We start from the raw sequence: 17,358 nt of genomic DNA on the forward strand, positions 1-17,358 counted from the left end.
TCGTCCCTATGATTGTGCTATAGAGTTATTGCCAGGTACGTCTCCGCCTAAAGGCAAGTTATATTCACTTTCTGTCCCAGAGAGGGAGGCTATGGAGAAATATATTTCTGATTCTCTAGCAGCGGGGTTCATCCGTCCCTCCTCTTCTCCAGCGGGGGCGGGGTTCTTTTTTGTGGGGAAGAAGGATGGGTCTTTGCGACCTTGTATTGACTACCGGGGGCTGAACAACATCACGGTAAAGAATACTTATCCTTTGCCGTTGATGTCTTCAGCCTTCGAGAGGTTGCAAGGAGCATCTATCTTCACAAAGTTGGATTTACGTAATGCCTATCATTTGGTCCGCATCAGGAGGGGGGATGAATGGAAGACTGCTTTTAATACCCCCAGGGGGCACTTTGAATACTTGGTCATGCCTTTCGGCTTGTCCAACTCCCCAGCGGTCTTCCAGGCACTCGTCAATGACGTGCTGCGAGATATGGTCGACCAATTCATATATGTCTACCTGGATGACATATTGATTTTTTCTTCTTCTCTCCAGGAACACGTGCAGCACGTTCGACGAGTGCTTCAGAGACTGCTAGAGAATGGGCTTTTTGTCAAGGCGGAGAAATGCGCTTTTCATGCACAGTCTGTTCCTTTCCTTGGGTACATTGTGTCGTCTGAGGGAGTGCGTATGGATCCTGAGAAGGTTAAGGCTGTGGTAGATTGGCCAAGTCCAGATTCCCGTAAGGCCCTACAGAGGTTTTTGGGGTTCGCCAATTTTTACCGACGATTTATTCGCAATTTCAGCCAACTAGCCTCGCCTCTGACCGCCTTGACCTCTCCCAGAACGGCGTTCAGGTGGTCAGACGCAGCGGAAGCTGCGTTTGCCAAACTGAAAGGCCGCTTTGTTTCAGCCCCCATCCTGGTTACCCCTGATTCATCACGTCAGTTTGTGGTGGAGGTCGATGCGTCAGAGGTGGGGGTAGGTGCAGTACTATCCCAACGCTCTCTCACAGACGACAAGATGCACCCATGCGCGTTTTTGTCCCATCGATTATCCCCTGCCGAACGTAACTATGATATTGGTAATAGAGAGTTGTTGGCAGTCAAATTGGCATTGGAGGAATGGCGCCACTGGTTAGAAGGGTCGGGGGTACCTTTTGTCGTCTGGACAGACCATAAGAATTTGGAATATATCAGAACTGCTAAAAGATTGAACTCTAGGCAGGCTCGGTGGGCACTTTTTCTCGGACGTTTTGACTTTTCTCTCTCGTACCGCCCGGGCTCCAAAAACATCAAGCCCGATTCTTTATCGCGCATTTTTGACCGTTCCGATCGCCCGTCTACTCCCGAGAGCATTTTTCCAGAGACTCTAATTATCTCTACTCTCACATGGGAGGTCGAATCGAAGGTCAAGACGGCCTTACAAGGGGTAACGCCTCCGGTCGGTTGCCCACCGAACCGTTTATTTGTGCCAGAGGAATTACGGTCCGACGTTGTTCAGTGGGGGCATTGTTCCAATGTGGCTTGTCATCCAGGAGTTAGCCGCACTACATCTTTAGTCAAGCAACGATTTTGGTGGCCTCGTATGGCTCGCGACGTTCACAGTTTTGTTTTGGCTTGCTCAGTTTGTGCCACTGGTAAGACTTCCAATCGACCCCCAGATGGGCTCCTTCAACCGCTGCCGGTTCCTTCGAGACCCTGGTCCCACATCGCTCTAGATTTCGTCACCGCCCTCCCACCCTCTCAGGGTAACACGGTAGTTTTAACCGTGGTGGACCGGTTCTCGAAGGCGGCCCACTTTATTCCCTTGCCCAAATTGCCCTCAGCCAAGGAAACAGCGGTAACAGTCGTTAACCACGTCTTTCGGTTACATGGCCTCCCGACAGACGTGGTTTCCGACAGAGGTCCCCAATTTGTGTCCAAATTTTGGCAAGAATTTTGTAGATTACTGGGTGCGACTGTTAGTCTGTCCTCAGGGTTTCATCCCCAGAGCAATGGCCAAACTGAGAGAGCCAACCAAGATTTGGAGAGAACGTTGCGATGTATGGTTTCCAAGAATCCTTCCTCATGGAGCCAACAACTGTCAATGGTGGAGTACGCCCACAATTCATTACCAGTATCATCCACGGGCCTATCTCCGTTTGAGTGTAGCATAGGGTACCAGCCACCAATTTTTCCTAGTCTGGAACCCGAGGTCGCGGTTCCCTCCGCTCACGCCTTTGTCCAGAGGTGTCATCGCACTTGGACTAGAGCCCGAGAGACTCTACTCCAAGTGGGACCGCGCACCAAGGCCAAGGCTGATCGCCACCGGCGGAGGCCTCCCGTATACGTCGTCGGTTCCAAAGTGTGGCTTTCTACCAAGAACATTCCTCTCCGCTCCGTCTCGAATAAGCTTGCTCCCAAATTCATTGGTCCGTTTACTGTCACCAAAATCATTAGTCCGGTGGCAGTCCGCCTCAATCTTCCTCCAGTGTTCAGGAGAATTCATCCCGTGTTTCATGTATCCAAAATTAAGCCTGTTTTTCGTTCTCGTATTAATCCGCCTGTCCCGGTTCCCCCACCGCCGCGACTCGTAGACGGGGAGACCACATATTCGGTTTATCGTATTCTGGACTCAAGGCGGAGGGGACGCGGGTTCCAGTACTTGGTGGACTGGGAGGGTTACGGTCCGGAGGAGAGAAGTTGGGTGCCTGCTAGAGACATTCTGGATCACTCCCTTATTGATGATTACAATCGACAGGTAAGGGAGTCTGGGGACGCCAGGAGGCGTCCCTAGGAGGGGGGGTACTGTCACGATTCATGAGTTCGCTGTTTTCTTCATGTCTCGTGTCATTGTTGTTGTGTGTGTGTGAGTGGGCGTGGCCGCTCGTGCCACTGATCAGCGTGCCAGCTGATCTCGTTCCCTGCACCAGCTGCTGCCAATTCACTCACCTATAAAGACTCAACACACTCTCCTCTCTTTGTCAGATCGTTGGTTTGGTGTTCTCTGTGTCGTGCTTCGTGTTCCTGTCGCAGTCTGTTCCAGTTGAGTTCCTGTTCGGTGTCTTCGTGTCCTGTCTCGTCTGGATGTCCATCTGCACTGGATTCACCATCACCCGCACCGGTATCACCACCACCTGCACGCTGACCACTGAGTCCCTGCGCCACCATCTGCAGTGTTCCTCGTGATTGTCTTTGTGTCTTCTGACCATTAATAAAAGAGTCAACTTGCATTTGCTTCCGTCCAGTTCTTGTGACAGGTTTAACCCCCTCAAACGTGAAACTTACACGTTTGCGTTAACACGTTCCAGTGGAGAAATACCCGGATGTTGACCTATTCTACACGCTATCGCCGTAAGCTCTGGCATAACGACCTATTTTGGTTTTCATTAAACCGAGAATAATTGAATTTTGTTGTATTGACGATCACTGAGCAATTTTCTATTATTTAATTATTTAAAATGTAAAAAAAACATTGATTATTTTCAAGGTGAAAAGCATTCATTTGCCTTGATCCACGCCGAAAAAAAAAACGTCTAAATGTCACGTTTTTAATGAAGTAATGAGTAAAACGTCTCTTTTTCTTGAGTCCCCCAGCTCCTCGTTTAGGCGAAAGGTACGCTAAAACAATGTATTACATCGAAGTTAAACCATGTTAACCATAACCTTTTAAATACTCAACCTAGTTCCGTTGCTTAGTAACTAACTACCCGAATGTAAGACGTCACGTGACGTCGCCGTAATTTGCTAAAGTTTAATTTAAATTTTAAAGAAGAAAAAACACACTGAATAACTACTTCACAGGATTAATACCCTCAAATGTGAAACTTGCATATTTTTCCAGCTGTGGAAATTCTGGGAAAATACCCGTTAATGCCCGTTAATAATGATGATGACGTTAAAAACTCCCGCTTGCAACCACGACTTCCTCCTCTTCGGACTTCATCAAGCAGGTAAGACACATTGACAACAATATGTACAACAATTTAATTATATAAGAGCTATTGCCATTTGCCTTATTTTATATTTTTATGGTGTTCTTTGGTCACTCAGTCAATGTCTTATTTTGAACGGAAAATAGAGTTGTAACGTTATCAATTCACCGTTAGTTTTACAATTAAGATGGCTGAGCAGGACATTGGTGCAGCAGAGGATGCTATGTTCCATGCAGACCTGCTTTTGGCTCAAATGAAAGTGAGTATCTTTAGTTAAACAGCAGTCTGCTCATTTTGCAAATGAATGGAATTCATACAGTGAGTAAAAATGGGAGAAAACCCACTTCTTTTGTGTTTACATATAATGTTGAATTTCTGTCATGCAAGGAAAAGCAAGATGATGAGAAAAGAACATCACCTAACCGCAAGAGTAAATTTCAGTGGATTGAGAGAGACTGTGAAGGGCGTCCACTGCTGAAAAGAAAGAGCAGAAGTGGAGAAACGCGTATACGTTCTTCAAGTACAGGTTGGTCTTCGTATCCTACTGTATATTCTGAATGGGTGTGTGTGGAGCCAGGCTAGGTTGTTCTGTCTCTTCTCTGGTTAAATCACCTGTAAATGTAGCCTATCACTGCTTTTGATTGTTACAATCCCCACACATTCCAGGATGCCTATGCCCCCTTGCTAGTAATACTTCCAAACAAACTTTGTCTGAACATCGCATCAATGAGTGATGCAGTAACATTACAGTAGTTATGTTTCTTTCTGCTAGAGTACCATGTCTGATTTACTTAATTGGACCAAAATGCAAAATTATTTAAGGGAGACTTTATCCAATATCTTTCAGTCCAACCAGCTGAGGAGGTACCCATGGTGACAGAACAAAGCTTGTCTCAACACTTACTTGGTAGGATGACTCCTTATTGTCATTGTTTTAATCAAATTAACAGTGTGAAATGATTGTTTGTTACTTCACTATATTGTAGCCAAGCAGTTTAATCTTTTCAGAACCACAATGGGGTCTTTGTAGAACCACTAAGGAGCTTTTTTTCATGTCCCTCTTTCAGACAGTGAGATGCAGAAACTGCAGGAGATTCTGGCAACAACTGTTGAAGCTTCAGATGGTCCTTCTTCAACATCATCATCATGGAGCTTGCGACAGTCTGCAGCCCAAGATGAGTGGCAGAAAGCAAGGCCCTACCACCTGGACTGCTTGTTGTTCTCCAGAGTGATCAAGGAAAATAAATGCAGTCAGTGCTCATCTCCTGCCATTATTCGTTGCAGAGACTGCATGCCAGAAGAGTGGCTGTGTATGGAGTGTGATTTAATTTGCCACCAAAAACTGGTACTCCATAACAGGGAGTCCTGCAGTGATGGATTTTACCGGCCCATTCCGCCAACATTGTGCTATGTGAAAGAAAATGGCAAATATACATTAAAAAATCAAGGTACCGCTCTGATTATTTTGGTGTGTGTGAACAACTTCTATTTACATTTCTCAGTCAGACAGTCCTTCTTTAAGCTCTTTTCAAAATTGTGTAATTTCTTTTTAGTTCGGCTGTTGCCTACAGTGAGACCTGACCGACTGTGCACCTGTGACCCTACAAACATCACAGAATCTGCTGGCAAAGCAAATATTTTGGTTTGCATAAATGGTAGGTAGGGTTTAGCCTTTATTTTTTGGTTTTGCAGTTAAGGGTCACAAGATATTCATACGTTTTGCAGTTATTTGTCACAAGATATTCATACGTTTGATTCTTTTTAGGTCGTTATGACTTGTACTTGCCCAATTTGGCGTGCAAAGTGTGTCTATCACAATGGACACCTGACAGAAGCGACCTCATAAGAAGTGGGTATTGGACACATCCAATGCTGACACATTGTTTTCAGTGGATGTATTCAGCACATTTGAGGAGATGAAAACCGTTGCTCCGGGTTTGTCAAGACAAGGATTTTTGCGGCTGTTAGAGCAGAGGACAGAGCAGTTTGGAAGGGTATGATCCGTGTGGATGAAGATTTCCTTAATTAGAGACCATTGGCTATTTCATTTTACTTTTCTCTTAACTATTTGCTTATTTACAGAGGGGTAAAATACATGGAGATGTATTTCAGAGGAGCTTTGTGGAATACACTTATTGCAAGTTTCTATGTGAGAAAATGGCAAATGTGGAGCACTTCACCTGCCCAGCATGTACACCCAACATGCTTGCGGTTTCTGCAGACGGCAACAGAAAACTGTACAGATTTCAACACTCTAAAGGGTAATGCAAGGCAAGGTGCCACACTACTCGGCTTTGCTGTACGGCTTGCACTGCACAACATTACTCTGTGACGGGGGCACTACATCATAGTATATCATGTTATCACAACACAGAAGCTTCTATTTGTCATCAGATAATTATTCAAGGTTCCATGATAGGTTTTACTTGTTTCTGCTTCCTCCCTGGTTTCCTCTTGTGCTGTCATTGGCCATTACTCAGCACCATTTTATAGACTTATCATACACCCAGCACACTACAACAGCATGACACATTTTATACTGATAATTTTAAAACCTGCTTAGAAACATCAAAATAACTGATACCACCGATACTGGTATGGAATATCGAGATGATACCAGATATCAGTATAAATTTGCCGCACTTTAAAATCTAGTACGAAGAACCATGTGGTGATAATTTTGTATTTTGCAGCTGTGTGCCTGGCTTAAGTTGTTTCACACCTTCTAAAACCTACTGAACAAATGCTGTCTGCCACTGAATATGCCTTTTTTCTGCTTTCATTAAGGTCAGAGGAACCATACTTTGAGGGCATCTTCATTGCCAAAGATGCGGACGTATCCTCTTTTGTTGAAGAAATCAGGAGTAAAGTGAAAAGTGTTAGTAATGATTCAGAGTTTGTAGCCCTGCTGTGTAAATGCAGTATTTTTGCCATCTAGTATACATTTTTTTTTTTTTTTCCTTTTTCATGCAGACTCCAGGAAAAGGCACTTGTGGAGCTAGTCAGTGGTCTGCTGCCAGGGAGACTGCTAGAAGAGCAAGCAAACTTGATGAAGAGGGTCTTGAGGTAGCTGTTTGCAGGCATGGGGTGATACTAAAGGGTCTCAATATGTACAGGGGGGAGATCTTTGCGTATCCCCTGTTCCTGCAGAAGGAGCTTCAGGCAGCCACAAACATTAATTTCTACTGCACTGACATCTCATGCAAGTACTGGCCCTATCTTCAGAAGATGTCAGTCTCTATGCCTGAACTGAGCCCTCTTCTTCAAATGAGGCCGTTTCTGTCAGTCATGCATGCCAAGGCCCATTCAACTAAGTGTGAGGTATTGTCTTTATTATGCCATTTACTATTGCTATTTAATTTAATTATTGATAATATGAATGTATGATTTATATCTTTGCAAAACTGAGATTGGTGCATCCCTAACCAATAACTCTTTCACACATTTGTTAGATTGTCTGGAGTGGTAGGAATCAGGAGGGTGCTGGCGCAACTGCAGGGGAAGAGGTGGAAATGGTGAACAGTTTCCTCTCTCGTTGTGCCCTCACAACTAAATACATGGCCAAATCTGGTATGAGATCCTGCTTTATTACATTAATAAAAAATGTCCTGTTCTTTCAGTTATTCTTTCAGTAGTCTTTCATTCTTTATATAAAAATACAGAAGAGAAACCTTTATTTTAATTAAATTTGAATAGGCCACCCAGTAACATTTGAATATGTTTTCAAAAAGCTCGCAATGACATGCTGACTGTACATGCAATTGGGTGGAATAGACGCAAGCATGATGGCCTTCATCTTGCATTGTCCAACAGATATCTCAAGGTATTGACCATATTACACGGAATTAAAATCTGGTCCAAGATGGCAAAGGCAATTGTTTGTTTGCATTTTTATTGTAGACCGTCCGAAAGGCTGATGCTGAGTCCCAGAGGCTGGAGAACTTGAGCCGTGAACTTGGGTGTCCTGGGAACATGGTGCAGCAGTGGGTACATGACGTCAGACAGTGGGCCACTGATGGTACAGTATTTACGTTCTAAATAATAGGCTATTTACAGTTACAGCATAGTTTGCTCGACAGTGTTGAGGACGTGTTACTGTAATCACATTACTTTCTTCTTTATCACATTACAGTTTCAAATGAATATCATGTTTAAGGTGTTTTAGCCACTGTGGCAAACTGCACATACAGCATAGTGCTAGTAGACATAGTGCTAGTGATGCACTGTCAGGTAAATTTGTGGTCTCTATGCCTGTACCTTACTCGGGCTGAAACGGCTCTGCCCCAAATGCCTTATAACTATCAATTCAGTAATTCAGCTATCAGAAATATAAACTGACCTTTCCTGAGTGGTTACTTATTCATGCTTTTGTCTCCTCCCAAGATTCTATAGATACCAGACAGGATGACCAACATATCCTTCAGCGGTCAATAGAGCACATATGTCTGGGTGTCTATCAAAAAAAAGCAAGCCTTTATAATCAGACAGGTATGTTGTTGACTTATCTATTGTATTTACATGACTTGCAAATCTCTTGTCTGGATTTTATGTTTCTGTCATGTGTTTTTGAAATTATAGACAGCAACAAGAATCGACAATTGCGGCGACGGAAATTGGGGGACGAGAAAAGAAAACTCTTTGAAGCGATCAAACGATACAATGAGCAGGTGACAGAGGAGGAGGGCATAAATGAGCAGATGGTGGAGAGCCGACTCTCTATGGTGGGCCATGCCAGTGGGGAGGACAGTCTAATATGGCCATGGGAGGTTCACAGCACTGGTATGGAACAACTTCTGTGAGGGAGAGGGATTACATTGAGCAAACAGATGTTGATGCAGCTTAATGGGCATGTATGCTATACAACTATATTGCAGCTTACAGGTCAATCCTGTTGACTGGCTCATTTTTATGACTTTAGAATCCACAAACATCCTCACTAAGAAGAAGATCTTCGATGCATACATGTCAAAGATGTGGCTGCAAGAAGAGAAGATCCTAATTCTTAAGGAGATGAGACAGCACTGCACCTACCTCAGAGGGCTGGCTGATGGCATTAGGAAGCTGATTGCTGAAATGTCTGGAGGAAACTGTGGTAAGCACATGGGGATAACACTATGGAGGTGCCATGTTATAATGCTGTTCAGAGATGGAAATGTATGACAGCTATCTTAACTGGGTCTGGCTCTAAATGGGTAAGAATTAATGTGTTCCATTAATGTGTGCCTTTTTCGTTTTATATTTCCTCCTAGGCAGTTTAACTGACGAGGGGCATTGTGGGCTACGGTGTCTTCTACAGGAAAGGCTTGCTGATGTGGAGGAGAAGATTCAAGTCGTTTCCTCAAGATACAGCTTGGCTTTAGGACCTCTATTCCCTTAAGACTGGTCCAAGGAGATACCGGATGAGAGTAAAGGACTTGAATACGAGAGCTCTGAGGACAGTGATTTGGAAGATGTCTAATTTGTGAATTGACGTGTTTTTGTTTTGGTGGTTTTGGACAATACCTATTTGAATAGATAGCCTCCCTCATTTATTTAAATACCATTGCCTTTATTGTGAGGAGTAAACTAGCAGATTTATTTCAGAGTCAGATTAAGTGTCCCCACACACCAGCCCTGTAACTGGTCAAACTGATGTACTTGGTCCTGACTGTATAAATAAAAGCTGTGTAAAGTGTTCTTTCTGCTTTTATGCTTTATCTGCTCTGTATGCTAGGCTTAATTGTTCCTGCTGTACCACATTCTCACACTGTCATAGTCTGACAGTGAGTTGTTGAATGACTACCACCAAGACTACTTTATGGATATTATAGTAACTACATTAGTCTAATATATACATTAGTCTGTTTTTGTTGAAGCTCATCCAACTGCAGACATATTAGGTGAAAGTATTTGTTGTAATTTGTGCCTCTTATTAAGACCACAGAGCAACATATAAGTCACACGTGCTACAAAAAAAAAATCTGTTTGTGCAATTAATTATCTGCCACAGACCCACCCAGTTTTGCATTTGCATTGTTCCTTCACTATTACTATTCAGACTGTTAAAGTTTGGTTAAATTAACTGTTTAATGATTCAGCTATATGAAAAACTGTATTATAGAGGTTTGAGACTGCATAGTGGGGGGCAGGGGGGCATAAGTTACATTAGGAAATGTTGGCATGGGACATTTATTGATACAGGGGTTGGTAACAAATTTGATTTGTGAAATTTGAGACCCCTAACGTTCTGTGTTCACAGAAGGCAGAGCCACAAATCTGAAAAATTTGATTTGGGGTGCAAAAGGGTTTATGAATGAGAGGGTTGTGATTTCAATTTGCTCCCTTGTTTTGTATCATATGTAATTGTTTGATGCAACATCTCATTGTTATGTTAGAAATGTTAGAAGTTAGAAATGGTAAACCTAGGTTTAATACCCATAAAATGCATATGGGTCTAAGTAAGTAAAGTTTATTTATAAAGCACTTTTCACAGATAAAATCACAAAGTGCTGTACACGAGAATAAGTAAAACAAACAATATAAAATGTATATACATATGTAAGATTAAAGTGACACTATTGAAAACCCATCAACCAAAAGCATTCCTAAATAAACATGTTTTCAGAACCTTTTTAAAATAGACAACAGTGTGAGTGTCTGCCAGACTTATGGACAGGGGTAGGGCGTTCCATAGTCTGGGAGCAACAGACTGAAATGACATGTCCCCTCGGGTCTTATAACGAACAGGCCTTTGTCACACCAGATATTATGGACTGCTTTTGCCATCTTTAAAATATGCCATTCAAGATAACATAGAACTTTTAAATTCAACAAATAAGTGTGTCTTTATGCTCTATATCATGTATGTTTCCATTGCTGATATGTGAGCCCTGCGAAGGCCTGTCTGACCCATGCAGTTCATAGGCACAATATTAAGCTTAGACCTAGGGTTGACATTTCTAACAAGAAGACCTCATAGAGCGATGAAATTTGTTATATAATGTCCCACTATGATGTAAAGTAAGGGAGAGATGTGAAGTTACACCTCGCACACACTCAGACTCTGTAGCGCCCCCTAGGAATGTAATTTTCCCACTCTTTGGCTCCGCCTCCTGGCAACACACAACCAGGTAGAGGTCTCAAATTTGACAAATAATTGTGTCTTTATGTCCTGCATAACATATGTTTCATAGGCTGGTATGTGAAGAAATTACTGACATGACCCCTGCCATGGCCTGTCTGACCCATGCAGCACGATATTAAGCTTAGACCTAGGGTTGACATTTCTAACAAGAAGACCTCATAGAACAATGAAATTTGTTATATAATGTCCCACTATGATGTAAAGTAAGGGAGATATGTGAAGTTACACCTCGCACACACTCAGACTCTGTAGCGCCCCCTAGGAATGTAATTTTCCCACTCTTTGGCTCCGCCTCCTGGCAACACACAACCAGGTAGAGGTCTCAAATTTGACAAATAATTGTGTCTTTATGTCCTGTATAACATGTTTCATAGGCTGGTATGTGAAGAAATTACTGACATAACCCTTAAGACCCACAAGAGATTTGACCCTTATAATTGAGGTCACACAATGTTTATTTTCCTTAGCTTAACAACCACTGTACCTGAATGATAGTTTTAAATGATGTCAGCCACATGCAAGTTGACACAGCAGGTGATAGTCAAATTAGATTAATCAGTACAATGCACATGTAAGAATCATAAAGAGAAGTATGGATGTTTTCATAGTTTCTGCATGCTTTCACTGCAAGTCCAGGTTCATCCAAGTCATTGCTCCAGACAGCCGTTTACTGCATTTGCTGGTGCCGCTTCAGAGCCTGGTGGATTATATTCCTATGATGATGACGGAAAATAAACAGGATATACAAAAGAGGGCAACCTGTTGCAATAAGGACTTATATTTGACAACATTACTGATACCCAAAAACAATATCAGCTTTAATGTGTGATGACTCCTCCATCACAGATAATGTTGACAGAATGTGTTGTACGTGAAAGTGCATAAAAGAGTGAGGCCAACAAAGACATTTGGCATTGTAACAACTGTTTATTAAACACACACACTACATAAGGAAGGAATCCTCCTCCACCCAGGTGCTTCTCCATTTTTTTCCACTGAAATGAAAACAGAGAACATATGTATGTTATGTGTAACAAGTATTTATTTTAAGAGTTCAAGAGTTACAAAACTACTTTAAAAAAAATTAGTTGTAATTTGACACCATTCATTATCACTTACATGGTGACAAACAAATGGCAGACGTTATGTAAATCACATGGATAAATATTACATACTTTGTCAAGCTTTTCTACAAAGTACAGTGCAATTTTACAAACCCTGCAGGAACAGATTAACTGAAATACAATCTAGTAATTATCCCGAAATTATCCCTTGGATCCGCTCTAAAATGTGATGGGTACTTCCTTGGCCCATGGTACACCTTTCATGAAAATCATGCTGGTAGTTTGTGTGTAATCCTGCTTACAGACAAACACTGAAAACATAAAGGCGGTAAAGAGTAAAAAAGATTTCCATACATACCATGAACTGCAAGGGTGCCATTTCAGAAGGTATTCCTTCCTTCCCTAATGAAAAAGCAGAATATTAAGTTAGTTTGATTGTTGTCAATACTGCCAGCTATACAATCGAAACAAGGTAGAGATATACTGTACAGTGCATTCAGGAAATCAGACCCCTTTCACCATTTTCAAAAATTTTGTTCTGTTGCAGCCTTGTGTTAAAATAGTTTGAAATAATAAAGTTCTTCTTCCCCCCTAAATCTACACACAATGATGAAGCAAAAGCGTTAAAAAACCCTAATAACTGTAACTAACATAATCTGTAGGTCTACACTTTAAAGTACAGTAGTCAAGTAGGCTTACACGTGCAATACCCATCAAGACACTTTCATAAATAAAAGACTCTTTATTTTGGACTGTATTTTGGGTTAAGTTGTCTACATACAGTATATGATATTTGTCTACATAAAATAACCTGTTGTACAACCGGTTTGCACATATGTCTTATAAATTTCTGTTCACCTAAATATTTCTGTAAATATCTCTATACATTTCTGTTCACCTAAAATGTTTTAGTCTAATACTTCTGTACACAATTAGTTTTTATATCTATCTATATATATTCGGAATTTCTTCTTGTGTTTGTATTATGATAATAATGGCACTGTCCATGGAGCGGACCCGACCTGTTTTACATTTAACAGCTGGTTATATATTCTCTATATAACTGTGTATGTGACAAATAAAATCTTGAACCACAAATGTAAAACATTATGTGAAATAATAGTGGAAAATCATATGTCGTATCATATCATATCATTATGTGCAATGTGGATAAGTCTTACGTGTTAATAAGTTCAGTTCTAACCCTGCAATAACATCCATTCTTTAATGTTCTACTGCCTAGTTTTTATCCATATCAGGTAATGCCTGACCAACCTCTGTAACTCGTTCCTTCAAAATATCTCCCTTGTATACCCCCTGGCTGCTGTGGGAGCAATCTGAAATACACAATTTGTTTTTGGTGAAATGTCCATTAATTTCCCATGCAAAACAATCACTAGATTCTTGGTCTCAAAAAATAAATTAGATAGATATTTTTGAAAAAATATACACCCACCATTCTTCTTCTTCTTCCACTTGTTTCCTCCAGGAGTAGGGATGGCAAGAGTAGGGGCTGGAGTGGTAGGACTGGCAAGAGTAGGGGCTGGAGTGGTAGGACTGGCAAGAGTAGGGGGTGGAGGGGAAGGACTGGCAAGAGTAGGGGGTGGAGGGGAAGGACTGGCAAGAGTAGGGGGTGGAGGGGAAGGACTGGCAAGATAAGGGGGTGGGAGGTTAGGACTGGCAAGAGAAGGGGGTGGGAGGTTAGGACTGGGAAGCGTAGGGGGTGGGAGGTTAGGACTGGCAAGAGTAGGGGGTGGGAGGTTAGGACTGGCAAGAGTAGGGGGTGGGAGGTTAGGACTGGCAAGAGAAGGGGGTGGGAGGTTAGGACTGGCAAGAGTAGGGGGTGGGAGGTTAGGACTGGCAAGAGTAGGGGGTGGGAGGTTAGGACTGGCAAGTGTAGGGGGTGGGAGGTTAGGACTGGCAAGAGAAGGGGGTGGGAGGTTAGGACTGGCAAGAGAAGGGGGTGGGAGGTTAGGACTGGCAAGAGTAGGGGGTGGAGGGGAAGGACTGGCAAGAGTAGGGGGTGGAGTGGTAGGACTGACAAGAGTAGGGGGTGGGAGGTTAGGACTGGCAAGAGTAGGGGGTGGGAGGTTAGGACTGGCAAGAGTAGGGGGTGGAGTGGTAGGACTGGCAAGAGTAGGGGGTGGGAGGTTAGGAATGGCAAGAGTAGGGGGTGGAGTGGTAGGACTGGCAAGAGTAGGGGGTGGAGGGGAAGGACTGGCAAGAGTAGGGGGTGGAGGGGAAGGACTGGCAAGAGTAGGGGGTGGAGGGGAAGGACTGGCAAGATAAGGGGGTGGGAGGTTAGGACTGGCAAGAGAAGGGGGTGGGAGGTTAGGACTGGGAAGAGTAGGGGGTGGGAGGTTAGGACTGGCAAGAGTAGGGGGTGGGAGGTTAGGACTGGCAAGAGTAGGGGGTGGGAGGTTAGGACTGGCAAGAGAAGGGGGTGGGAGGTTAGGACTGGCAAGAGTAGGGGGTGGGAGGTTAGGACTGGCAAGAGTAGGGGGTGGGAGGTTAGGACTGGCAAGAGTAGGGGGTGGGAGGTTCGGACTGGCAAGAGAAGGGGGTGGGAGGTTAGGACTGGCAAGAGTAGGGGGTGGAGGGGAAGGACTGGCAAGAGTAGGGGGTGGAGTGGTAGGACTGACAAGAGTAGGGGGTGGGAGGTTAGGACTGGCAAGAGTAGGGGGTGGGAGGTTAGGACTGGCAAGAGTAGGGGGTGGAGTGGTAGGACTGGCAAGAGTAGGGGGTGGGAGGTTAGGACTGGCAAGAGTAGGGGGTGGAGTGGTAGGACTGGCAAGAGTAGGGGGTGGGAGGTTAGGACTGGCAAGAGTAGGGGGTGGGAGGTTAGGACTGGCAAGAGTAGGGGGTGGAGGGGAAGGACTGGCAAGAGTAGGGGGTGGGAGGTTAGGACTGGCAAGAGAAGGGGCTCCATAATAACCTGAAAGTAACCAGTGATACAAAATGTGAAATAACAAACTGCATCTAGGGTGGAATATCAGTACATTATGCAACTATACAACACTTACTTGATGTTAGGGCCAGTGAGTTGTCCACAGGAGGCTGTGGGATCTCTGCTGCTGAGGCTGCTACTGTCTCTGATTGACTCCAACCTAGTATTAACAGAAGTCAAAAAAAAAAAAATCAATAACACCATATAAATAAAAGGGTTTAATTGATTTCAATATGGCATTATTGCTATTTCAACAAAAACTAAACTTACTATTTATCTAATGATGTCTTGTTTTACTTTAACATACAACAATACCTTGCACAACAAATTCAAACAACGCCTCCATCCTCTGTAGGCAGGCAGATGCAGCCTCGGTAACTTTACATCTGGGCAGAAGCACCTCACTAGTCCACGATTTGGTTCCAGGGCGGGATATAAATAACACACCCCTGGAGCCAAGGGCCTGAAACCTTTCCAGCTTCCAACAAGAGTAAAGCAAAATCTACATTATTTCTGAACATTTATGCTCTGGTAAATTTCAGAGTCAGTTAAAGCAACTTCTTTGTATACTAACATTATGACATGTGCTGTGTGTATACTCATAAGAACCATTTCGCTGCAATAACAGTCTTTAGAATTTTGGGATCAGCAAGTAGAAGCTTTACAGTGATTTTTCATTCAGAAGATCTTTACTTAAAGGGATAGTTCACCCAAAAATGAAAATTATGTCAGTATTTACTCTCCCTCATGTTGTTCCAACCCCGTAAGACCTTCATTCATCTTCGGAACACAAATTAAGATATTTCTGATTAAATCTTAGAGCTGGATCACTCCTCCATAGGCTTCTTAAGGGATTGACACTTGCCAGCCCAGTCACACGCATCACACACAGCGTCGGCCAATAGTGAGCCTACGTGTGATGTAGCTCTACGCAATCAGACTACGTTAATTGAGTAGAGGCCCACAGAGAAGGAAATTAATAGTTGAAATAAAGTCATTATTTTTGTTTGTTTTTGCGCACAAAGAGTATTTTCGTCACTTGATAAACTTAAGATTGAGCCACTGTAGTCACTTGGACTATTTTAACGATGTCTTTAATAACTTTTCGGGACTGGCAAGTGTCAATCCCTTAGAAGCCTATGGAGGAGTGATCCAGCTCTCAGATTTCATCAAAAATATCTTAATTTGTGTTCCGAAGATGAACGAAGGTCTTACGGGGTTGAACAACATGAGGGTGAGTAAATACTGACAGAATTTTCATTTTTGGGTGAACTATCCCTTTTATTATGATGAGCTACGGTCAATAAGTGTAAACCTAAAACAAAAAAATGCAGGCGTTTAATATGCATGCAAGCCAAAAAAATTAAATAATAGTCTGTAACATACCAACAAAAAAGCATCATCCCTCAAGTGGGATGAAGTATTATTTTTTTTCTGGGCCTGGGACCATGTCTGGGATTTCAAATCAAATTTTTCTAATTTCTTTTTCAAACGCAACTTGTGGGGCTGCGCTGCTTTGCAGTACTTGCACGTCTTGCAAGCCACATTGAGTGGCATAGAACAAGACGCACATTTTTTTGTGGTTGAACCAGGTCCTGGCATATCTGTTTGGAAAGAGACATAAAAAAAACGGGTTTCACAATAATAATACAATGAAATGATATAAAAGTTGCCTAATTTTTTTGATCTTTGGCTGGTTAATCACTAACATCATGGCACGGTGTCTCAGGCAGTTTCTATATATAGCCTCTAACTATCCTATTTGATGATGAGTTTATAGCCCACTTTATACTTATATATATATGGTCAGGGCCTACCATTTAGCTGGTTAAAAGGGACAGTTAAAGTTAGCCTAATTAGCAATACAACAGACATGCGCCAAAGAATGAAACTATACATAGCCAATCATAAAACTGTATTTGATGCGCCCAATTTATCCGTTTTAAACAAGAGCTCTGATCAAATAAATTGAAATGTTTAAAATGATTAACTGATAAAATATTTAAGTTGAACTGATTGATGAAATGAAGGTAACACTTTAGGTTAGGGAATAAATGTTAGCAATTAACAAATAACTAATGTGTCTATCAGAGCCTAATAAGGCCTGCATTAAGCATCATCATTATTCATTTATTAGGCCTGTATTCACCAATTTCCATATTCTCATTGAATAGGCCATTTATTCTTGGTAAATCCTTAATAACCTAAATACCTAAGGTTACTGATATGCAGTAAGGTCAACATAGAAAGTTTATAGCTTTCCAATATACTGATGACTCAACGTGTCTATAAAATAAGGCAAATGGCAATAGCTCTTATATAATT

The 17,358-nt window shown here is 42.5% G+C and overlaps 1 protein-coding gene and 2 long non-coding RNA genes across 3 annotated transcripts; 1 reads left to right on the top strand and 2 right to left on the bottom strand.

Moving 5' to 3' along the window:
• The first annotated feature begins 208 nt into the window (after positions 1-208).
• Positions 209-9,575, top strand: LOC143740202 (uncharacterized). The gene is made up of 18 exons (XM_077232255.1): positions 209-3,318; positions 3,809-3,917; positions 4,074-4,158; positions 4,287-4,425; positions 4,747-4,806; positions 4,967-5,347; positions 5,453-5,554; positions 5,665-5,893; positions 5,982-6,160; positions 6,687-6,777; positions 6,873-7,220; positions 7,352-7,469; positions 7,631-7,722; positions 7,800-7,917; positions 8,283-8,387; positions 8,478-8,678; positions 8,818-8,991; positions 9,149-9,575. Exons 8-18 carry the CDS (start codon positions 5,816-5,818, stop codon positions 9,274-9,276), a joined length of 1,632 nt encoding a protein of 543 aa, XP_077088370.1. The 5' UTR covers positions 209-3,318; positions 3,809-3,917; positions 4,074-4,158; positions 4,287-4,425; positions 4,747-4,806; positions 4,967-5,347; positions 5,453-5,554; positions 5,665-5,815; the 3' UTR covers positions 9,277-9,575.
• Positions 9,576-11,929: 2,354 nt separating this feature from the next.
• LOC143740215 (uncharacterized) lies at positions 11,930-13,695 on the bottom strand. The gene is made up of 4 exons (XR_013204794.1): positions 13,543-13,695; positions 13,362-13,423; positions 12,445-12,488; positions 11,930-12,017 (listed from the first exon to the last, which is right to left on the bottom strand). It is a non-coding gene; the product is annotated as an uncharacterized LOC143740215 (long non-coding RNA).
• A 1,424-nt stretch (positions 13,696-15,119) lies between these two features.
• On the bottom strand, positions 15,120-16,594 carry LOC143740216 (uncharacterized). The gene is made up of 3 exons (XR_013204795.1): positions 16,420-16,594; positions 15,349-15,511; positions 15,120-15,193 (listed from the first exon to the last, which is right to left on the bottom strand). It is a non-coding gene; the product is annotated as an uncharacterized LOC143740216 (long non-coding RNA).
• Between the last annotated feature and the right edge of the window lie 764 nt (positions 16,595-17,358).

This window comes from Siphateles boraxobius, unplaced genomic scaffold (assembly GCF_051911475.1).
Source record: "Siphateles boraxobius isolate OS27281-9 unplaced genomic scaffold, OSU_SipBor_1 17, whole genome shotgun sequence".
NCBI lineage: Eukaryota > Metazoa > Chordata > Actinopteri > Cypriniformes > Leuciscidae > Siphateles > Siphateles boraxobius.